At 39.8% G+C, this 25,572-nt stretch overlaps 1 protein-coding gene across 1 annotated transcript in view; it reads right to left on the bottom strand.

The window, feature by feature from the left end:
- LOC149786659 (acetylcholine receptor subunit beta-like 2) overlaps positions 1-25,572 on the bottom strand; it is a 39,101-nt gene that overhangs the window by 1,061 nt on the left and 12,468 nt on the right. The window contains exons 4-6 of the mRNA XM_089977183.1: positions 24,664-25,115; positions 5,963-6,049; positions 1,400-1,518 (exon numbers count right to left, since the gene is read on the bottom strand). Of these exons, the coding sequence (XP_089833309.1) occupies positions 1,400-1,518; positions 5,963-6,049; positions 24,664-25,115 (658 nt within the window). The remainder of the gene's footprint in view (positions 1-1,399; positions 1,519-5,962; positions 6,050-24,663; positions 25,116-25,572) is intronic.

Raw genomic sequence — 25,572 nt, 5'->3', positions numbered from 1 at the left:
CAAAGACAACTGAACAAGTGAAGCACTGTGTGTAAAAGTCATTGGTCACCCTAAGTCTCAGTATTTATGTGAATTAAATTATAGATACTGTACTGTACCATATATTACGAAATCACCGTAGTATAAACTTCTAACGAATAAGTACATGCAGTGAATCACAACATTTCTAGACCACATGCAAAAAGAGGTTTCCCGAGTGGTCTAAAGCGCTCATTGTTACGGATCATTGCAATCTCACCTCTGTCTGCGTGGGTTCGAGTCTCGGATTATGCCAATGTGGGTATGTAAGAAAGCATGCCAGTAGCTTCTAGTGGGTCGGTGGTTCTTTCCGGGTTTTTCCCGGGTTCCTCCTCCACCATTTATACTGGCCGCCATGTATAGCCTATCCTGTGATGAAGCATGGCGTTAAACCCTAAACAAAAACAACAACCATATGGAAAGACATGCTCCTAGCGATAACAAAACCACCTGCAAAAGAAAATTGCGATAGCCGCCCGGAAAGTCATCAAAATCTGATCTCTCAGTAATATTCCTATCTCGAATACAAGATAAAAGTGGTTGTAGATTTCAAATAATCTTTAAAGGCACTTTCGAGTAGATTGTAGCACAACACTTTCAGCCTGCAATTAAAATATTAGAGAAAAAGACCAGAACTTGACAAAACGCTTATCGTATTGCAACACCACCATTTCTGCACATCTTTGTGGTACAAAATCTATCGAATCCAAAGATAATGTTACATATATGTATGAAGCTTCTGTATTGTAGGAGTAGCGGTCGTTCAGTAGTTATCGTATTAAACTCCTGACCGGAAGGTAGCGGGATAGAATCCTACCATCGGATCCGCCCAGATCAGCTACTGCTATGTATTCATGGCAAAACATTTAACTTCAATTGACTCGGCACTGAATAACCTTCGTATTTTGCTTTGCCTTAAAACACCAACCCAAAGTTCCTGTAATGCACAAGGCAAACATACTATAGCTCTTCAAGGAACCCTCCACAGATATATATGACTGCACCAATCGTAACAGGCAAAGCAGATATTATTCTTATGGCCAATCATTCATTTGCAAATATCTCGTGCAACAAATGCCTGCGTGCGTATGTCTTTGTGTAGCCTAATTATTATTGTTAATGGTAATAGACCTTGTGAAAAATGCCCCAAATAAAAGCCAATCTTTGTTAATTCGATATGCGTTCGATTTCTGACATTCCCAGTTTCAGAGATTGGCCAGCCCTAAAAGATAAACATGTTTATAAACACCTGTCTAAAGATCGTTGATGAGCTATAGAGGTGTATAGATGAAAACAAGTATACCGCCGCTCTTCCGACCAAGCCATAAGGAATACATCAAATGCTGGCAGTAATTACATTTATACCTCTGGTCATACTCACTAGTCGAATAATCTCAGGAACTTTTTTTCTTCTTGGTCCCCTTTCGTGTACGTTGATGACCCAGATCGTTGAAATTATGGATAAACTAATCCACAGCATGCAGAGGCAGTAATAAAGAGCTAGAATAGAATTTATAATATTGGTTCAATTTCAATTTAAAATATTTTCTTCACAAACCAATTGGGAGAGAGGTTTTCGTTATTCATTAATATCGTCCTTCCCTCAACTGGTATACAATATGAAACACCGAATATCGTGACGACACGTAATAATTAAAATTATATATATATATATATATATATATATATATATATATATATATATATATATATATATATATATATATATATATATATATATATATATAAGAGATAGGCACAGAGACAGACAGACAGAATAGTAGTAGTCGTAGTATTTTAACGACACATTAGAATATTTGCTATATGGTACAAATCAAAAAGCAAAGCTCAACATATGGAGAGAGAGAGAGAGAATTTGCACAGCAGATCGTTGTATCTTTAATGCTTTTTCTAAATAGAAAAAATAAAATCTTCGTTTGAGACATATTATCAAAAATCCATTTAAAGATAAAAGGATGATTTGCATTGAGCAGCCTCTCTTAGAAACTACGTGTATCACATTGGTAGATGTATTTTGCATCTATCAATACACAATCCATTTAAATTTAATTGAAAGTATTTAAATTTAGTCCGCTTCACTAAAATCCACGCTTAAGCGCAACTCAAAACAACGTAACCAGTAAAGAATGACCTCTTCGATACAGTTACTCGTTACCCAAGTGTTTCTTAGCTCTGAGTTCTGGAAGAGATCTGACGCAAAACTAAGTGGTCTCGACATCTGTCTTTCCTTTATTTACGAGAAAATAAACCCACCACCACCACCACAACAACAAAAGCACTCGTGAGCTATTTTTAAAACTCAAAATAACATTTCATTGAAATTTTTTTATAAAGAGTAAGGAAAGGGTATAAATCCTTTGAAACTCTATTGGTCACTTACGACCTGCCGTAAATCATCAGCACACACTTCCTATTTGCAAAAACCTGTGCTATCTCAATAACTGTAAAACAAAAAACAGTCACTCATCAAAATCTACTTTTCATTGTCTTTTTGATAATAACAGCCTTTGCTCTTCGACATATGCAGAAGTGATGAATCTTTGCAAATGCTCATTAAGTAACTATTTTATGATCAGTTATTGGTATAGTACTTTTTGTACAATGCAGTCAGTTAGCGATACGGTACTTTCGTAAAATGCAGTCAGTTATATATATAGTACTTTTGTACAATGCAGCCAGCTAATGATATGGTACTTTAATACAATGCAGCCAGCTAATGATATGGTACTTTAATACAATGCAGTCAGTTAGTGATATAGTACTTTTGTACAATGCAGTCAGTGATATAGTACTTTTGTACAATGCAACCAGCTAATGATATGGTACTTTTATACAATGCAGTCAGTTAATGATATGGTACTTTTGTACAATGCAGTCAGTGATATGGTACTTTTATACGATGCAGTTAGTGATATAGTACTTTTGTACAATGCAGTCAGTTCATATGGTACTTTTGTACAATGCAGTTAGTGATATGGTACTTTTGTACAATGCAGTCAGTCAGTGATATGGTACTTTTGAACAAAGCAGCCAGCTAATGATATGATACATTTATACAATGCAGTCAGTTAGTGATATGGTACTTTTGTACAATGCAGTCAGTTAGTGATATAGTACTTTTGTACAATGCAGTCAGTTAATGATATGGTACATTTGTACAATGCAGTCAGTGATATAGTACTTTTGTACAACACAGTCAGTCAGTGATATGCTACTTTTGTACAATGCAGCCAGTTAATGATATGGTACTTTTATACAATGCAGTCAGTTAGTAATATGGTACTTTTGTACAATGCAGTCAGTCAGTGATATGGTACTTTTGTACAATGCAGACAGTGATATGGTACTTTTGTACAATGCAGTCAGTAAGTAATAATGGTACTTTTGTACAATGCAGTCAGTGATATGGTACTTTTGTACAATGCATTCAGCTAGTGATATAATACTTTTCTACAATGCAGTCAGTCAGTGATGTGGTACTTTTGTACAATGCAGTCAGTCAGTGAAGTGCTACTTTTGTACAATGCAGTCAGTTAGTGATATGGTACTTTTGTACAATGCAGTCAGTCAGTGATGTGGTACTTTTGTACAATGCAGTCAGTCAGTGAAGTGCTACTTTTGTACAATGCAGTCAGTTAGTGATATGGTACTTTTGTACAATGCAGTCAGTCAGTGATGTGGTACTTTTGTACAATGCAGTCAGTTAGTGATATGGTACTTTTGTACAATGCAGTCAGTGATATGGTACTTTTGTACAATGCAGTCAGTTAGTGATAAGGCACTTTTGTACAATGCAGTCAGTCAGTGATATGGTACTTTTGTACAATGCAGTCAGTGATATAGTACTTTTGTACAATGCAGTCAGTGATATGGTACTTTTGTACTATGCAGTCAGTTAGTGATAATGGTACTTTTGTACAATGCAGTCAGTCAGTGATATGGTACTTTTATACAATGCAGTCAGTGAAGTGGTACTTTTATACAATGCATTCAGTTAGTGATATAGTACTTTTGTACAATGCAGTCAGTCAGTGATGTGGTACTTTTAAACAATGCAGTCAGTGATGTGGTACTTTTGTACAATGCAGTCAGCCAGTGATATTGTACTTTTGTACAATGCAGTCAGTCAGTGATATGGTACTTTTGTACAATGCAGCCAGTGATGTGGTACTTTTGTACATTGCAGTCAGTCAGTGATGTGGTACTTTTGTACAATGCAGCCAGTTAATGATATGGTACTTTTATACAATGCAGTCAGTTAGTGATATGGTACTTTTGTACAATGCAGTCAGTCAGTGCTACGGTACTTTTGTACAATGCAGTCAGTGATATGGTACTTTTGTACAATGCAGTCAGTCAGTGATGTGGTACTTTTGTACAATGCAGTCAGTCAGTGATATAGTACTTTTGCACAATGCAGTCAGTTAGTGATATGGTACTTTTGTACAATGCAGTCAGTCAGTGAAGTGCTACTTTTGTACAATGCAGTCAGTTAGTGATATGGTACTTTTGTACAATGCAGTCAGTCAGTGATGTGGTACTTTTGTACAATGCAGCCAGTTAATGATATGGTACTTTTATACAATGCAGTCAGTTAGTGATATGGTACTTTTGTACAATGCAGTCAGTCAGTGCTACGGTACTTTTGTACAATGCAGTCAGTGATATGGTACTTTTGTACAATGCAGTCAGTCAGTGATGTGGTACTTTTGTACAATGCAGTCAGTCAGTGATATAGTACTTTTGCACAATGCAGTCAGTTAGTGATATAGTACTTTTGTACAATGCAGTCAGTTAGTGATATGGTACTTTTGTACAATGCAGTCAGTCAGTGAAGTGCTACTTTTGTACAATGCAGTCAGTTAGTGATATGGTACTTTTGTACAATGCAGTCAGTCAGTGAAGTGCTACTTTTGTACAATGCAGTCAGTCAGTGATATGGTACTTTTGTACAATGCAGTCAGTCAGTGATATGGTACTTTTGTACAATGCAGTCAGTTATTGATATTGTACTGTCAGTCAGTGATGTGGTACTTTTGTACAATGCAGTCAGTCAGTGATGTGGTACTTTTGTACAATGCAGTCAGTTAGTGATGTGGTACTTTTGTACAATGCACTCCTATGTGTTTCCTTTTAGTGTTTGTAGAATAACCTGAGAAGCACAATGAAAGTGCTCACCAACCTAAAACGTTTAAGTGATTTCGAAATGTCTGGATACTTAGCTACATCAATATATAATTTTTTCCCAAAAGTTAAATATTCCAAACATTTCACAAGCGATCATCCTTAGTTTGCACATACAAACTACCCTTTTTCTATTTTTAATTAAACACCAACATTTAAAAAAACTGTAAGATAAAGTTGTAAAAAGTAGAAAGGTTTATCAGTATATATAAAGGGTATTTATCAGTAAATAAGATGTACCTATCAGTATGTTAAGGGTATTTATCAGTATGTAAAATGTATTAATTATTATGTAAAAGTAAAACCATCTGCCATAAGAACCGTTCAGTATTTAACTGCATACTTCTTCAATTTTTGATCGCAGTTTTGATTTGTGTAACGTACTTCTAATTTCCTGATGACAATCATGTAAGAGAAAACAATTTTCAGTGTTAAAAAATATAAATAATCTTTGTTGAAAACAATCAATAATTATTGTCAACAATAATCAGTGATCATTGTTAAAAATAATAGATAATCATTGTTAAAAATATAAATATCGTTGTCAAAAATAATAAATAATCACGTATATATATATATATATATATATATATATATATATATATATATATATATATATATATATAATTGTTAAAAATAATGAATAAAATATGACAATAATATAACTCCTTAGGGTAACAACGCACATATGCAGAATTACGAAAGAACAGATGTCATATGAAAATTATGCAGAACATACCCAGAGCCGGAAGATTTGGATGTGCTTCCGGCAGAAAGTCTTGTAACATCACGATGAGCAGTAGTATTCCAACCAATAGCAAAGCACCTACGTAGAGGAAGAATATAACGGACTAAAGTTTAGTAAAAATTGTCTATACAATGCTGTCGGGCATTTCTGCGCACGTAAGGTTTCCGTCTTCAATACTGAAGTAAAACGGATACCGAATTCGACCGATTGACGAAAATAAAATACTGTAATGCTTAACATTTGAAAAGAAGCAGTTGTCACTAGAATATTCTGTTCAAAATAATATTAATTTTAGACACACGGGATACCACCCCCGTGTTTTCATGACTCGCGATATGTCGGCCTATTCGGCGCACAGCTTTGAAAAGATGTAATCTTTTTTAATCGTGCTAAGAAAATGAAATAACATTACTTTGGACTGTTTCTGTCAGCATTTCGGTCGAGTAATTAGGTCAGGCTTATAGCTAGTTTTATAAAATTCAACGTAACAATGCCAATAAATGGCAAGAAATATTAAGCTAACTAAACTGAGCTTGTAAAACAATGAGTAAAGTTCAACATTAAAAAAAAGCTATTATGTGGAAGAGAAACAACGATGAATAGGATGTAATGTGTTTACAACGTCTGGTTTATGAGGTAAAATTACTAAATAATTTAGAAACAGACTATACGCCGGGAAATTTATTGAGAACACCGTTCTAGGGGCAAGTTGACACACTGGGTAACATACGATTTTGTACCTGTGGGACAACTTCTTGCAAAATTGGAAACTTGGATTAAGATGCGGAATTTTTTAAAGGTATACATTTCTGTGAAGGGGCAAATTTCTGGCGATCTATGAAGTACACATTAGTTGAGACCAGAGAACAATTAATTAGATTTATGGGGACAGGCGCGTATTAAATCGCCATACTGTCATGATCAGTAATGTCTTTTGGAGGGGAGAATTCTATTCTTAATTAATCATTTGTTTATACAGCAGCCAGACGGACTATTAGGGACTCGATAAACTTTGTTTTCATGGTAAAACTGTCACAAATTGAAACTTTCCATTAACCAGTAGTCGCAACGTAGAAAGTCAAATTGACCACATATTTGGCGCCTGTGGAAAAGGCGGCAAATATACTTAATCCTGATTGGTTACGCTAAATAAGGTACGTGTTTCCCACATTAAATTTTCTAGTTTTAATATCGCTACATCGAAAATGTTAATCAGTGTAAGCTTTTCTGCAAGAGAAAAGAAAGTATAATGAAGACACCGAGAGAAATTTGGGAGAAATTCTCTCGTAAAACTGTTGCCCAAGAGGACTGTTGTCGAGGGAAAACAAACAAATTGGGCGATAGAGCTAGGAACGTTGAAAGCAAAGGTAGCTGTGACAATTCGATGCAATTTGTTGACGCCATATATAATGCTTTGCTGAATTTATTTACTTATATTTGCATGAATTTGCTACATTCATATATCAATTTGCTTTATGAAGTATAACTGTGTTGAGTTTATGCATAGGAAGTCGTACATTAATCTTTAGATAAGTTTGACGAGCAGCAGAGGGGGCGAATCGGACATTTTGTCCAATCGTTATTTTGCTTAATTATTACTTTCTGCACTCAACGATCTAGTGTCGTCAGCGCCTGGTAAAAAAAAAACGACGTCGGTCCATCCTACACGATGGTGACGTCATTTGGTTTAATTAATACCTTCTGCGCGCCGATCCCCAGCGTAGTCAGCGTCCGGTAAGCACATCGACGACCGCGTCGATGTCATTGCCCCCTCTGCTGCTATGATCTTACAAACAGAGTGATCACTAACTCCTCCTCTTGCAGATCAATTAGGTTATTTGACTGATCGGTAAGTCTAAAATTAATTCTCGTTAAAAACCGATCATGGCATCGCATATAGACCGGATTAATCGGACTCTCAATGATCAAAAATCCCGGAGGGGCTGTTGGTGAAAACGAATAAAGGATATACCCCTGTTGAGCTTGATTTGATTGCTTGGTATCCACCTGATAACTCCCTTCGATAACATCACACACTAGATTGATCGCTATCACTGATGCAATATTTACGTTGTATGGAGCAATATGCCTACCACCATCTCCGTTATCGTGTCTGAGGATAGTTGATGGGGGGGTGTCAGCGGGTGGATTCTCAGGCCATCCTAGTATGGTTCTTATTGAACTGTTATAAATATCAACCATATACCCCGGTGTGCTTATTTCAATCGTCGACGATAACGTCGGTTCATGAACCGTAATAGCTATTTTTGATTCCTTTCCTGTGATTGATTTTATCCTGCGTTGAAATTCTTTATTGATTTGTTCTATTTGGTATGACCCAGTTGGTATTGTAACCTCCTCCCAGTTTGGGGTTCCATCGGGTTTATTTGTCCGTGCAAAAACCAGCGAGTTATTAGGTTGTTGTCCGTTAAATGCGTCCGCTCGGATATTAGGCCAACTGTGATATACTCGCAATTTTGCCAGTGCTATTTCCTTCACTGGAACCGGCGACGGGAAGTTCACACTGAATTCTGGCTTCGTTGACGTTATCGATATCATATTTGTTTGTACCGGAGTGGTGTTCTCCGCGATCCGCTGAAGTAATTGAAACCCTTCGGGGTTCAGCGACATTATTATTATTCGTTGTTTTTAGTGTCTAATTTTAACAACCAGGTGGTTCCGGCTTCCAGTTGAAAATCCTCGATTTTTGACATCGCGGAGCTATACAACTGGACCATCGTGGAGAATTCAACATCGGATACGAACAAATTATCAATCGATAACGAGATCAACCCGGATAATTTCGAGTATGCGTCGGATACTATTTGATGTTTTACTGTATACTCGTTGAGTTTTTTCTGAAAACACGATGATATCTTCCTAGTGATTGCGTTGGCAACTCCAGCAACTGTTGTCATTGCGGAGACAGCGATTGGAACAGCGATCGGGGTTATCGTGGTCATCGTGGATAAAATAACACCGGCGCCAGCTACTATACCCGATACCGAGTACACGACCGCGTCGATGGCGGTTATTTTTCGGCGGTATTTTTTTATTTTTGCACGGTATTGTTCGGAAAGCGTTTTCAAGTTCGCGGAAAATTCTTTTGCGGTATCGAATCGATATTGATGTGACGTCGGTGATACCTCTGATTCAATTTCCTTGGTGGTCATTTTTATTTTAAAAGAGTTAGTGTTTTTAATTACTTAGATTCGCTACAAATTCCACATACCATGTAATGTTTGCCCTGGTTAAATTTCCATCAACGGCATAAATTGTAAACGGTTCAGTTGCGTCCTTGTCTATAATTGTTGATATTGTATTGTTAAACCCGGATGAACTCGACGATAATATATTAAACTGCATCATTGAAACCAGTGTCAGTCGATAAATGCCCTTAACAGTTGCGGTGATATTTACTGTATTCTGTGTAAGAGTCCAATCGAATGATCCATGCCGAATTGTGTATACTGTGTTGATGATGTTCTCATGAGGGGTTTTTATTTTTTCGAGTTGCTCTGCCATTCTCGGTAGTCTGTCTTTAATCGCTTCAACATCAGTTATAACTATTCCTACTCCCCGCCAACTCGCGTCTATATTATTCTTGTTCGCTGCAACATTAGTTTTGATTATTTCTATTTCCCGTGTATTCTCGGTCATACTTTTTTTGTTCGCTGCAACATCAAGTTTGATTGTTTCTATTTCATATGTATGCACGTCTATACCTTTTTTATTCGCTGCAACATCAGTTTTAATTAATCCTATTCCCCGCCAATACGCGTCTACATTTTTTTTGTTCGCTTCAACATCAGTTTTGATTGTTCCTATTTCCTGTGTATGCGCGTCCACACCCTTTTTGTTCGCTTCAATATCAGTTTTGATTGTTCCTATTTCCTGTGTATGCGCGCTCATATTATTTATGATCGTTGTAACATCAGTTTTGATTGTTTCTATTTTCCGTCCATGCGAGTCTACATTATTTATGATCGTTGCAACATTAGCGCCGATTATTCCTATTTCCCGTTCATGCACGTCTACACCATTTCTGTTCTCTGCAACATCAAGTTTGATTGTTTTTATTTCCTGTCCATACGCAGTGATATCATTTATAGTTGTTGTAATCTCATCCGGTCTGGTATTTTTTTTACCAAAGAATTTATCAAAGTTGTCATCGATCCTGTTAACATTTTTCCGTAACGAGACAAATTGGCCCGACAGCGTTGCAAAATCCAAAATAGCACCCATTATTGCTGCAAGATTTGGTTCGGTTACCGCCGGGGTCCCGAAAAAACTAGCGGTAGTGAGTTGTATATCGGTGATAGATTTTTTCACCTCGGTGACAGATTTTTTCACCTGCGCGTCAAGTTCGGTCACCGATCTATCCAACCTTATAAAACCGTCTTTGACTAATGTTACCGCTGATATATGTTCACCCGGTTTGAGTCGTCCGTCGCCGGTATATAACGCGATAGTGTCCTCGGCGGCATCACGCTGTCGTGTTAAAACATCATTCAGTGACACATTACCGGATTTCAATTTACCCTGGCGGTCTTGAAATACAACTATTTCGCCTGGGTCAACACTGATTAAATTTAACATATCAGCGATTTCATCCTCAATTAGTTTTTTTATGTCGGCGGCGGCCGTTTCCGTGGATTCTTTCAGCGCCGAAACCGGTCGTCCCCAAATATCAATCATCGTTATTGTAGAAAAAAACGATGTTTCTAATTAACCCGCCGGGCCTCTACGACCCCACTAGTGTATTCGTTTACAACCACATGGGGTGGTTTTCGCGATGATGAAATCGCCGCGAGTACGTTCAATACCTCACGGCCGCATATTGGTGGGTCACTTAACTGCTGTGTTGGCAGCGTGGAATAAAAAACCCGGGCTGAACACGCCGGGGCTGAACACGCCCGGATATACCGCATAAACTCTTTCGGCGGGGCTAACCCGTATGAATCAAAATAGACGATCGCACGCGGATCAATCGCGTATGCAACCCAATGAGTTCCCGCTCCGGAGGACCCATCGAGGTTAATTATGCCTGTTTCAATATTCCTTGGTGCCGCCGGTAATTGATCCCTCATAAAAACACCTCTGAAGTTTTTTATCGCTAACGCGTTTGCGGCGTCTATTAAATCAAAATTAGACATGGGAGTCATTGACTCAGGAGTCATTGACTCCTGCGTTAATAAACGGTTCCCGGTAGTCTTAGACCCTTTCCCGAGTACCATGAATACGGGGTTCCCGGTAGTCTTAGACCCTTTCCGGCCACGGGTCGTTTTTTTTTGTAGCCTTTCCCGGTTGCCTTCTTCAATGCCATCCCCGCCGCGGTACCAACGGCCCCCAACGCCGCCGCCTTAGCCACTGCTGGTGCGGCCGCGGCAATCAACGCTGGAATCGCAGCTAACAGCGGAAATATCCCACCGGTCTTTTCCATGTCTTTGATCGCTGCGGCCGAGAAATCTACCTGAACACCCTTTCTGTTCTTCATCGCATTATTGAAATGTTTTATTTGACGCGTCGTCAACGATATCTTATGATTACCACCTGCCATCTGTGATGGCTTCAGCGTTATTGTGGTTCCGCATTGTTTAGCCGACTTTGATCGTAATTTCTTGACTTGACCATCAGTCAACTCTACACTGACAACACTATACGACATTTTATTGTAAACGCGTTTTGTGCTTTCAATTACATGTTTTCCACTGGCGCATCAACGATTCTCATTCGTCCGCCAGCACCTTCTAGCAGCATTGATTTATCGCTGAGGATGACAGCAATAGCTCTATAATTAGCAATAACGCCGCGAGTTACATTAGCTCGGAAGTGTATATCAACGACGGACTGTCTTGTTAAATCAAGATGTTCCAGCGAAAAGTAATAGATCGGATATAGTTCTTTGAAATCATATTGTGATATTTGCAAACCAGTGTCGACGTTTTGATCACGACTCATATATGACAGCAACCGATGGTACACACGTGCGACATGGTTTTGACCGTAATTAAGTTGTATATCCTCGGATGGTTCCTGCTGGCCGTTTATTCTCAGCGAGACGTCAGTAACGCCTAATCGATCAAATATCATATGGCTGAATAATTGATTATCAACTCTCGTCATATCCTGCAACGCAACAAATATATGACGCGGAGCCGAAATGCCTTGTTGTGATGCCAGGTTCCATGTGAATATACCATTGATATTTGATTGCTTAGTATCTGTTGTTGTTGTTAGCCAACTTAGTAATGATTTTCCTCCCTGCTCCATGAAGGATAGCAATTGTGCCTCTGTGGTAATGGATGGAGTCATTACTGGCATCCACAATAATATTTTAGTTAAAACGACTTTACCAGGGTCATTATTTGGATTTGCAGGATCCGCTGGAATTCTCCAAATTGCATTTCTATCATCACCTTTTCGCACAAGCACCACGGTATGCTTTGCTCCGTAGATAACTTTTCGCACGTTCCTACAAAATCCAAATATATGATGCAGTGGAATCGCGCATGAGAAAGATCTACGCGCCCCTGTTAACATTGATATGCGTGTTGCAGCTCCGATGTTAAAATTAGGATCGCTGTTTATAATCATATTCTCAACATCAGCATCATTGTTATTAGCATTATTTCTTGGTCGTCTTACCACAAATTGCGAGTTTCCGGCAGTGTTTCTAGTATCCTTTGCAAACATCATAGATGGACCCGCTGATCTTGTATAATCGTCGGAATATCTTGCTAGCCCGATTATTGTTGTAGCAACATCAACATCGCGTTCTATAGACTCGATCTCTCGCCCGTCAATGAGATATTTTGCGCTCTCAAACAGCGCCATTACGCCGTTATTGACTAAGCCAACTTTGGTACCATCTGGATACGGTGCTGGTACAGCAGGAGTATCGGCCTCTGTTACAAGTTCTCCTTCGATTTCAATAAACGCTTCACACGGTAAAAAATATTTACTGGTATCATGGACTTGAAGTTCAATTCGCGATCGTATGTCGGGTTGTACTGCATGATAGGAATAAAATTGATAATTACGGACAGAATCATCCTTGTGCACTGGTGCGTCCATATCAAACGCCGGGTCAGCTGTTCGTTTAAACATTTTATTTAATAATACGCTGATGCATCTAAATCATCGTCGTGGTTTTAAACCACTTCCCGCTATTATGTTTGCGATGTCATCTTGATTATTGTTTACCAACGACGCTAGTTTTTCTTCCACGGCGTTATTTATCACTTTACTGACATTCGCAGGCATCACTGTCGTTGATGGCATCACCGGTGGTTTTTGCTTTTTTCTCCTCACCAACGACATTAGTTTGTCCCGCGCGGCTGAAAGCGCCTTTCCGGCAACGTCTCCAATAGCGCTGATTCCCTTATCACGAATAACATCAATAGCCTTCATTCCTAATTGTTTGGCTAACGGCGCTACTTTTGGAGCCATTCTTGTAAATAACCCCGCAATGGTGCTACCGAGACCATCTCCATAGTACGCGCGGTAAACAGGCAATCGCGAGTTTACCACGTAGACGAGTACTGGTTTATTGTGGTTGTAGTGTATGATCATCTTTATTATAAAAACACCGGTTTTCCAATTAATCATCCACGAGTTCGTCTATGAGCGTTCGATATGCATTAATGTCCATAATACCGCCTGCAAATAAACGCTTGCAAATATCAGCGGCCTCATTGATTATTTCCGGAGAGTTATTTCCGGCTCGTTTTCCTCCAATTAGTACCTCTAGCCGTGATATATCACTGAGAACACTACCAGGACAGGTAACGCCGTAGGATTCTTTACCAACAGAGTATCCTTTTCCTTTTTTTGGTGTTATACTCTTAACTTCCTTGTGGAATGCGTCGTAATCGGATTTACTACGATGTGGTAATGCATCTTTATGTTTACTCGCTAAATACACTATTCTTGCCCAGTCTTTTAACGACTTTATATTTTTCTCGTAACCGCTATTGATATGCTTCTTATCTCGTATGCTCTTAGCAAAATTGTTGGCAGCAAAATTAATTAATTCTTCCCTGTTGCTGAAGCCTCTAATTTGATCTATTGTGCTCTTCTTGAGTACAATACGGGGTATATTCCCCTCTTTTTCTTCCGGTATTTCTTCTTCCGGTATTTCTTCTTCCGGTATTTCTTCTTCTGGTTCTTTCGCAGTAGCACCTAGTTCTTCCTCGTCGGCCATTGTAACATAAGGTTCTTGTGGTTCGGTTATAGCGAGTGGTGGTGGCCTCCGTGTTGTAGCAGCCGCTATTTTCGCAGGGAGTGTTTCTAAAGACCTTTTTGTTTGTTTTGTCTCTGCCGCTATCTTTTCAAGCGCATCGAGGACGGGTACAGTTGCCGCCGTAACATCTTTGGTCGCTTTAGTTACCGGGGCAAAGAGTTGTTCGCTTCCAACAGTAAAATCGGTTTGTAGTTGCTGCCGCGTTTGAAGTTGTTCTCGGACCCTGTCCCGTAACGGTATGAACTTTTTAAGCGCCGCTAGCCGCTCTCTGGCTAGCCGAGTAGTGAGTGATTCACCTACCATTATTGCAATTGCGAAGCAATTTCTAATTTCCCGCCCAGTGCGTCATCGGAGGCTCCGTCTATAATCCTTCTAATGTTTTTGATCTTACTAGAAATCTCCCGGCGTCGTTCATAAACACGTCCGAGTTTTTTTCGTATTATTTCAACGGCAGTGAATAGTCCAATGAATGCATTTGCGTCATTGTGGTACAAGTTTTCATTGATCGTATGTTGTAATCGTTTTATGAAAAAATACTCGCGGGCCAGGGTAAAACGCCCCCGTTTCGACTGTTCGTTAATAATCTCATAATCGGATAATATTTTTTCACTGTCGAGACCATCAGATAATTCAATTCCTTGATTTTTTAATTTTGAAATCTCGGCTAATATATTATTGATGTCTTCGATATTCATTATTCTTATAAAACATCTTGTTTTTAAATAAAAAGAAAAATGAAACCCCGTGTATCAATCCCGAAGGTGTTTAATAATTCGTTAGACGTGACCTCGTCAGCGCCATAGGCGCCGGTGACTTCGTCACGGTGACCTTGTCACTCGCTGATATGAAAATCGAATTCTATGCCCGGTCTTTTTTGAGATCGCTGAATTCTGTATTCCTTCTGCAACAAATCGTATTGAGGCGATATAAATGTCAAAATATTTTCCTGCCTCATTCATCGACTGAAATATTTTTTCCTCGTGAGTTGTTGTATCAAATGACTTTACGGGTTTTGCTTTCTTTGGGTATTTACCGGTTTGGCCTTTTTTGGTATTCTGACTTTGCGAGATAGCTTGCAAGTTTGTAAGAGAATTATCAGTCTTATTATTATTAATATGATCAATCACAAGCCCATTTTCGATTAATCCGTTGAATGCTTCAAATACAATCCTGTGAACATAATAGTTTTTTCCTCCTGCAGTAAATTGCAAGTATCCCTGATTACTTACGGTGCCAACTGGTTTCTTCAGTTTGCGGTTTCTAACAATGCCGTCGCGAGATGCCTCGTAATTGACGACCAGGGGATGCGGCTGAAATTCTTGGTCCATTTGTATAATAATACTATTTGTCTAATTTATTATTTGGTTTAATTATGAATCTTTCAACGTAGTCCTGGGGGTTTTTGATGACGAAATCGGCGGTGGGGTCAATGACGGCGTTTTTAATTCGCTTGTCATAATAGCGTTTTAGTTCCCTGTATCGCTTTCCGCCACAATTAATACACAACTGCGATTTTCCTCTTACACCGACGTGACAAACCAAGCACGGGAGGGGGCCAAGAGAACCATTACGAACGCTTTGTAAATGATACACGCAGAATTCACCTCTACATGATTTATTGCACGGGGTTGTCGACCCAATCATCAACCATTTGCAGTGATTCATTATACTATATTCTTTCATTTAAATACTTGTTTTAATTATATGGATGAGTTCGAGAGATTAGCAGTAATTAAGCCCCGGAAAAATATTAAGTTCAATCTCGATAGAGTCCTCAAGGACACACCAAAAGCGTTAATAAACGATAGAACCCTGTTGAATAAAATACGCGATTGTATCAATGAATTCAAGCGTGATGGTGCATCTCATAGTTGGTCAACATTTCGAATTGATGGTGTTGTTGATGCTACCATGAACGACAACCGCGCAGCAACGATAATATCACAACTTGACGGTAAAAGGTATTTCTTCAGAGTAAAATTCATTGTCCGGGTGGAATCAGGCGATTGGATCATACGTGATAAATTTGAACCAGTTCTCAGCGACAAGAAAACAGTCACTGTCAGCCGCGACTCCAAGCCGGGGTTGTTAACCGGAATTGACAGACCATACTATGAACGAGCGTATCCTGAAACAGCAGTTGTTTATGGAATATACCCGTTAAATAAGAAACCTGATATCGGAAAACTGAAACCGATGAAACAGTCAACGGGGATAAATTGTGTAGCAGAACGAATAATAGAGCATTTTACAAATGCGTGTCGAGGAAACAAATTGACTGATTTACGACGTAGCAAAATCAACCAGTGGGAACTAACCGTAAAAGAGCGTGGAGCGACCATCAGCGACATAGCGAGATTGGAAACATCGCTGAGATTTCCAATAACCGTTACAACGATAACCGGTGAAGTATTATACGAATCGAAGTATAAATCGAAGGGAGCCCCAATCAAAATTATTGATCATAACGAACACGCATGGACGCCCGTGATCACAATATTTCCACGGGATAGAACAGTAAAGTATATACCCGAAGAATTCCTGGGAGAACAATTCTCCAAGGACGGTTTTCTCGCGGAGAGGAAACTATTTGATGCTATTGCCTACTTGTGTAAAAACGACCCTGTATCAGTGTGGTTACTTCGCAGCGCTGAAAACGATGCGGATACCTTTGATCAGTTTGTACGACCAAATGGCGAATTATATCGCACTGAAGCGTTTCACAACAAGATGAAAAAAACCGCCATGGAATTTAAAGAGCATGATGAACAACTGCTAACAAATTGTTTTACAATTCCATCGGTTGCGGCTCATGTTGCAGCAAGGAAAAATGCGTGGAGACCAACGCGCAAGGAATTTCTACCGGATGTACAATCCAGTTGTTTGGAATGCTATCACGGTGGACTATGGAACACTGAATACAACCGCGACGCTATGATCTCGGTTGATATGGTTGCCTGTTATCCAGCGAGTTTTCTCGGGTATGGATCCGCCGCTGAGTACTTTAGACGATTTGGACACCCCAGTCATGAAATGACTCGTGTTGCTATTAATGGACCACTGCCTGATTTTGATTTAACCGGATTCGCTCGCATAGTATCATTTGAATTCGCGGCAGGACTCCATCGCTGTTGCTATATTTGGATCGGTAGACACATGGCTGAAAAGAAGTGGCTGCCAATAGCGCTGCTACGGTATATGATTGATTGTAGCATGCTAGTTTCGTTGATTGTCAGTGACGCGATTATATCATACCGGGCACAGACTGAAGTCTGGTTACCAGAACCGGAGCGTCTAGATAGCATAATTGACGAGTCCAGAAAAAACATTGATGCCGACGAGGAATATATCATCGAATGGTCCAGGAGGATATTCAACCAACGAAACAGAGAGGCAAAAGATCTCGGTAGAAGAATAATTGGTAAGTTTACACAAGGTGGAAAAAACTGCGATTACAAACGATATTGCTCACGGCTGATTATAGATGACGCAGAATATGATTTCGTAATCAAGGACGCAGTGGCGAAAAATAGATACGTGAACTGCAAAACAGCTTTCTTGTCCAATGGAACAAGGTTGGGTACAGTTGTTACCTACAGCGATGGAGACAGCCCAGCATACCCGCATTTGAGGGCGTCTATGCTGGGTTATGCTTGCATAAATTTATTCTCGATGATAAATAGATTTCCCAACACCGCGGTTAGAGTAGCCGTTGATTCGTTTTATATAGACGTAGCGTATAAGAAAAACGTAACCGAGTTTACTAGTCCGGACGAGAGTTGGGGTACATGGAGAATTAAAAATGAAATACTACGCGATTATTCCCCGTCAGCGGATGTCACCGTTGAGAACGACTACTTACGCGGTGATAATTTATCAGAATGGTCTAATGCACCACCGTGTTCTGATCCAATTTGTAAATATAAAACAGTTTATTTAAGCGGCTGTGGCGGGTCAGGAAAGACGACTCGGGCAATTGAATTATTTCGAACGCGGGCAAGTATAATCGTGCTTACACCGACCCATAGACTAGCGCGAGAAATAAAACAACGAAATGTTGACGCCGTTACTTATCACAGCTTTTTTCGATACAGCGGCGGTGAGTGGACTCCTGATCGAATGGGTGAAAAATTTATTCCTGGGGTTATCATCTGGGATGAGATATGTACTGTTTCGTTAGATGTTTTACAAATGTTTCTTGAGTGGTTACTGCGCGCGAACACAGCGGTGATCATGTGTGGCGACCATGGCCAACCACCACCATTTGTCGGCGAGGGCCCACATGATTGGTTAAAGGGTTTTGTGGACTATTATGAAGAAACCGATACTGATTACCGAGCACTTGATGAACAACTGCGCGAGGTTAAAAAATTAATCAGATTACAACCGGATAGAATTCAATGTGAAATAATCCGCGAGGTGATTCCGGAAACACCGTTAAATGAATTCTGGGAAACATGGAGACCAAACGATTTGATTGTAGCGAGTAGAAAGATAGTCAGAGACACACTTCAGCGGAAGTTGTTTACGTTGCATAAGGAAAAGTTTCCAATGCGTCCAGTGCCGTTATGTTATAGACCCGCGGACACACGGCGGCAGAACATTGAAGTTGAGATTCCAGGCCGGACAGAAAAACAAATTCTCGTGCTGAATGATATTGTGCTCGTTGATATCAGCGTCGTCGAGGACGCGCTACGTGCTGATAAATCCCCGTGGACGCTAGGATACGCAACAACAATACATTCCTCGCAGGGACTAACCATCACGGACACAATTGTTTGGATGGTTGACAATCGCATCGAATGGTCAAATCTAGTCTATCTTGCAGTGTCCAGAGTACGGAGAATGAATCAGCTTCGAAGAATTGTTATTGACGAAGCCAGTGACGGAGTCACCAATGACAACGACATCATCGATGCAAGCGTCATTAATAGAAAACTCTCGGGTTACCGCCAACAGGATAAAAAAAAACAGCGGCGTTTTGATATTGATGCCGAATTAATAATTGCGTTACGACAACAACAGAATAATCACTGCGCGAGTTGTAATTGTATAATGAGTTGGCGCTATTCGGATAAAGACGCTCGCCAATTTACCGTGGACAGGATCGATAACAGTTTCGGTCATATCCGTGGTAATGTGAGGTTAACTTGTCTTGAGTGCAATAGACGCAACGGCGCTAGTTAAGGCCACGTGGGGGTAATTGAGTATCATCAGGTATCACTTGTAGTTGCTCGCGAGTAAATCCGCGCTGAGGAGCAGTTGAATCCAGTCTATAGATCGGTGGTCTACCAGTTGATCGTGTTATCGTTGATATGTTATGTGTGGTAACACTCCAAATAGGATCAGTAGCCCTTTTTTTACCGCCTTCAAGCTCTCCTGGTTCATACAGATATCTAACAGTGACATCGCCGAGAATCGGTTTGGAAACGCTATCTATTTTTGATCTTCCGGGTATGTACTCGTATTTAATCGCGTCGCTGGGCTTCATGTTGATTGCTCGGGTAATCTCGTTATTTAACGCTGCAATTACGCCTGGCAACCTTTTGACCCATTCACGAGATCGTTTTTCTTGGATGAATTCCTTCGCGTATTGATACCCAAATAATCGTTCAGCAAGAGTTCGATTGAATCGTTCAACAATTGCCTGATCACGATGTAGCGCAGTATGACCTCGTCGTATCGCGACGCTATGATGTTTCAGCGTTGATAAAACAGCGCCGCGAAATTCACTACCAGGATCAACTTGTAATAGATTTGGCCAGCGCAGAGGACCTCTTCGGTAAATCCGCTCAAACGCATCGGCTACTTCAGTTGCTGACTTTGTTTTTAACGGCTCCGCTTGTTTGTATCGACTCGCAACATCAACTACGGTTAGCGCGTATTTGTAACCGTTGTCATGCGGCAGAAATAGTATATCAGCTTGATGAACTTCATTGGGTACGCTGACATCAAAGCGCGAAAAGTTGATTTGTTTAGGCGGTGGTAGATAGATTTGCCATATAGCCTGTTTGGATAACCAATTAGCCGCAGTGGCCTTTGTTACCTTTGCAGCGCTTGCGAGTTTACCAATTGCGGCCTTCCCCTTCCAGTATCCTCTCGGGGAATAATAGATGGAATCCATGTTGTTATTATAAACGCTAGCGTTTTCAATTACCAGCGCGAGAAGCTCCGCTTCCAATCATTAATTTACCTTTCATAGCCGATTTTACCAACCATGAGGCCAATTTTTCTTTGAAGGATTTATCAGGAATAGCATTTAACGCGTGAATTAATTTTACATCCGCGATATGACGCTGTTGCAGATTACCGCTACGATAAGCTATATCATGTATCCGACATGCTTCGTCGATAGCGTTTATTGGATACTCACCGGGTCGCGGCTGATTTTGATCATCGAGTCTGATATCTAATCGTGTTCCGGGGCCACAGTAGTTATATCCTGGGAGGTGCTTTTCTCCTGGATACTTTGCCCACGGTGTTCCGGGGAGTTTTGATAACTTGGCTGCAATATCACCTCCTCGCTTTTTTTTAAAACGTCTCCGGGTCTAGCAGAAATAAATCTAAATTTCTTTGTACCGCATTGTGCACACTTGCCAGTAAGGGCCGATCTGTTATTTCTTGTTGTAGCGGTTGTCATATCATTTGTGCCAGTACGTACTCTACACTTCACACAATATAGATCCATAATTTATGTATAGAGATATGAATATAATTGATTTTTCGGCGACTAAAACAAGAGAACCAGTTAAGCATGTTGCAGCGTTACCAAACTCGATCCGGATGATTATCATCGGACCATCTGGATCCGGCAAGACGCAATTGTTACTCAATTTAATAATGAGATGGATGAAGTGGGATAAGTTGTATTTGGTTGCTCCTAGCGTAGATGATCAACGATGCTACGAGGTGTTGAAAGATTTCAACGAGAATGCATCAGCGATCGCTAAAAAAAATGTTATTGAGTTTATTACAGATATCAATGATGCACCAGGTATTGATGATATTGATGGCGACGTTAACAATCTAGTCGTGTACGATGATGTTATGTTAGACAATCAAAAAAACCCAGCTAGGATATTTTCCAGAGGCAGGCATAAAAACACTGACGTGATATATGTCACTCAACGGTATACTCAGATTCCAAAAGTAATCAGAGATAACTGTAATATTCTTGCTGTATTCAACGGCGTTGATACACACACGCTACGAAATATTTGGCAGACATGGTGCGGCGGTGACATGGACTTCAATGTTTTTCGAAACTTTTTTAGTCATGCTCAGTCGACCCCACATGGATTCGTAACGATAAATTTACATGATCCTCGGACACGATATCGTATCGGACTTGACCAAATATTCGGTTAGTTGTAAATAATTTTCATTGTAAGCAGCAGGGGGGGCGATGACATCGACGCGGTCGTCGATGTGCTTACCGGACGCTGACGACGCTGGGGATCAACGCGCAGAAGGTGTTAATTAAACCAAATGACGTTTGGACGATCCCCCAACGACGTCGTCGTTTTTTTTTTTACCAGGCGCTGACGACACTAGATCGTTGAGTGCAGAAAGTAATAATTAAGCAAAATAACGATTGGACAAAATGAGCAGCAGAGGGGGCGACGACATCGACGCGGTCGTCGATGTGCTTACCGGACGCTGACGACGCTGGGGATCGGCGCGCAGAAGGTGTTAATTAAACCAAATGACGTCACCATCGTGTAGGATGGACCGACGTCGTTTTTTTTTTTACCAGGCGCTGACGACACTAGATCGTTGAGTGCAGAAAGTAATAATTAAGCAAAATAACGATTGGACAAAATGTCCGATTCGCCCCCTCTGCTGCTTGACGAATTGTTTGAATTTGTCGTCTAGTTTGCATAAGAATTAGGTTCTAAGAATTTCTTGCACTACATTAGTTAATATGAGTTGCGAGAATCCGTGTGAATTCACCAAATTTAAAAGATTTCACATATGATTAAGGGAGAGTGTGTATTGACTGAAATTACATAGCAAGCCTTGTAATGTATCTCATTTATTCATTTGTGTAAATTGAGGCTGGCTCGGAACCGTTATGCCTCATGTGGTGTTAATGTGTGATGTTAATGCGTGATGAATTAGCCATTAAACTAACTAGGGTCATTATAGGACATGTGGAGCCGACTGATAGCCTTAGCATCTGTTTAGCACCGATAGTAAGATCTGATAACGAGGGGGGATAGTGCAAGTCCCTGTAAACATAAACAACAGGAATTAGGTTGTCTCTATTTATATTTTTTTAAAGGGAGAAAATAGCTCCCGTGACGTATTATCTCTGCGACGTATGGTGCGACGTATTATCTCTGCGACGTATGGTGTGACGTATCATCCTGTGACGTATTATCCTGCGACGTATTAATTCTGAGACGTATTCTAAGATTATCATGAGACGTATAGTGAGACGTACTTATCCTGAGATCCAGGTATCTGTGAATCTACGTGCTACGCACATAGTGAGGACCGAAAGAGGCAAGAACGACGAAAGTCGAAGGAACAGCTACAGTGGAATTGGAGTGAAAGAAGAAACAGGTTGCATTTACTTCGATTGTTCACTCGATCCTATGATGACTAAATCTATCAGTAAAACAGATCGGCTATTTTATTTAAATAATAATAATAATGAGGACTTTGTATAGCACCTAAAGTTTAGAAGCTCTAAGCGCTTTACAACATTAGACAACACCTATAAGATAAAGAAACATATAATAGTATGATTACAAAAACAAACACCATGAAATTTGAAAACATAAAAAACATGCTGAGAATATTTAAGGTACGAAACATTATTAGGTCTTTAAGTTTGTTCTTGCTGTCGAAATAAGTGAGTTTTGAGTGCATCTTGAATGGGATCACTGTGTCTTTGTGTCTAAGGTCAGTGGGCAATTCATTCCACGTTGCTGGGCCCTGGTATGCAAAAGAACGCTGTCCATATGACTTTGTGGTTTTTTTTGGTAATTCGGTGAAAGTTTTATATCCAAAAGCAGAGTATATTCCTGATGTAATGAATTCTCACAGTTGTTTTATGTAATTGATTGAATTGTTTGTTTACATGTACGGTGGCTCGTGGGGCTCGTGTTGGTTTGTTCTATATATCTGCTCAGATCTGTATCTATTCCACCTATAAGTTTCACCACTTATATTTACTCTAGCCGGGCAATAACATCGAGGGCGGTCAACCTCTAGATAACGAAAACCAAATTAAGCGGACACCTTAAAAGAAGGTACATTCCGCCAACCCACACCTCTTGCAAGAAGAGGGGACTTTGTGTAAGGTTTCTACAAAGTGGGTAGCGTGACACCAGCTTACAATTTCCAACTTTTGTATAATGTATTATTTGTATGATTCTAACAGATACATAGTAAATAGGATTTTATGAGTTACAGGTTCGAGAAGGTCATGGAGTGGGTCTTCATGTTGACATTTAGAAATCACATTTTCATATGCATTTCGAGTCGAAATGTGGGATATTTTTGTACTTTTTATGAATATCACTTTTCTTAATTAAAGTACGATCGTTCTTTCCTGATACAAAATGGAATTTTGACCCAAAATAACACGTGATCCAATGTTTACAGAAATGACGTACCGTTGCGCAGAAGTACCCCACGCGCAAAACTGCCCGACATGGTGGCGTGTGTGTGTGTGTGTGTATATATATATATATATATATATATATATATATATATATATATATATATATATATATATATTGTTAGTTAAAATTACAAAGAGCATTGTACGTATTCGATAATTGAACCGAGTACAAACATTTCATTCACAGTATCCCACAATGCGGGTAACATGGATGCAAGTGAGAGGGACACATACAAATGGGAGACACTATTACATTGTTATTTTATGGTATCAACAGCAATGAACATTAAAACTTTATTCCAAGTTATTAAACTGTAACTAGAAAAAAACGACCACTACTTAAATCCTTCAGAGAGGCACCTGGCTTATGTGCATAGCCTTTCTTAAGAATCCTTCAGTAAACGAGTCCTTCTGAATAAAGCAAATCTCAAGATATACCGGACCACATTTTGGTTGTAGTGCTCCTTGTGGTCTGGAACCCATTGCCATCCCACAAACAGGGCCCGTGGAGAGCGATCACGGACCCTTGGGTAAGAAACACCCGGGCCTCTCCTATTTCTTGTTTAATCAAACGTTTTCTTTTATATAATTAAAAGTGTTTTTCAGCCCGGGCCCCATTACGGGCCTGGGCCCCGGGTATATATCCCGTGTTGCACCTCCCACTTGTTGGCCCTGCCCACAAATGCCAGAATTCCTAGTCGTCTTGTCACTTGCTTTGATATGAAATGGACGCAGACTCATCTATTTGCAAATTATATCCAAAACAAAAACATTAGAAGAAAATATTCGTTCAAAACAATGAAGTATACTTACCAAGGGTCAGCCTCTCTTTAGAATTTGGCGGGAGAACGAACTGGAATGGCACAATCAATGCCAAAAGCACTGCTGGCAAGAGAAACACGTGTCTATAGTACGTTGGATTCCTCTTCAATACTAATGTGCACTGCATGTGCTCGTATGGTTCCGGACAACATGAGTAATACTTAGTGTTTATCTTTGCCGACGTCTCAACAACCTCCCATTCTTTGTTGAGTGTGAAATCGGACATATCCAGCGTCGTATTGCTTTGAAAATGGCTCAGTTTTATTCTATTGCCGTCATACGTCCATGATCCGAGTTTGATGTGACACGTCTGTGTGTCGAAAGGAAATTTGTACATGTTGATGTCACACATTGTCCTAATCCGGGCTCTTGGTGAATAGTATACAGCCCCGTGATAGAATACAATGGCTAGTGTGTTCATTGATTCAAAATCAACTTCGGCACTGCAAGAAATACAATTAGAAATAACCGCATAAGCATAACGTTTTGAATTTGTTTCTACAGCTATACTGGTTTATGTAATTAGCTTCCACGATATGTGCACAGCAATGTAGTTATGATCTGTTTTTATTACAATTATCGGAGACTGTAAGTCTTTGTAATCAATAAAAAACAAACTTATGCAAAGTATTATGAACTAAAGTTTGTTCACCCTTTCCATTCTATATGTGAAATTTTCAACTATTCCTTTGCCATCTAATTTCACCTTCCCTAAAACAAAATGTTCAACTAATAAAATAGCAGAATATATGACGATGTATTTGAAACAGAATCACGATGTCAATATTGTTCACACCCTTTCCTTTCTATATTCGAAATTTTCAGGGCTTCTGTACCATCAAATTCTACGTTCCCTTAAGCAGCCCTCATCTTCTAAAACAGCAAAATATATAAAGATAT

The sequence above is a fragment of the Sinohyriopsis cumingii genome, chromosome 12 (assembly GCF_028554795.1).
Source record: "Sinohyriopsis cumingii isolate HCF-2022 chromosome 12, ASM2855479v2, whole genome shotgun sequence".
Lineage (NCBI taxonomy): Eukaryota > Metazoa > Mollusca > Bivalvia > Unionida > Unionidae > Sinohyriopsis > Sinohyriopsis cumingii.
Note: the sequence above shows the minus strand (reverse complement) of the source record. Positions and strands in the feature narration are given on the sequence as shown.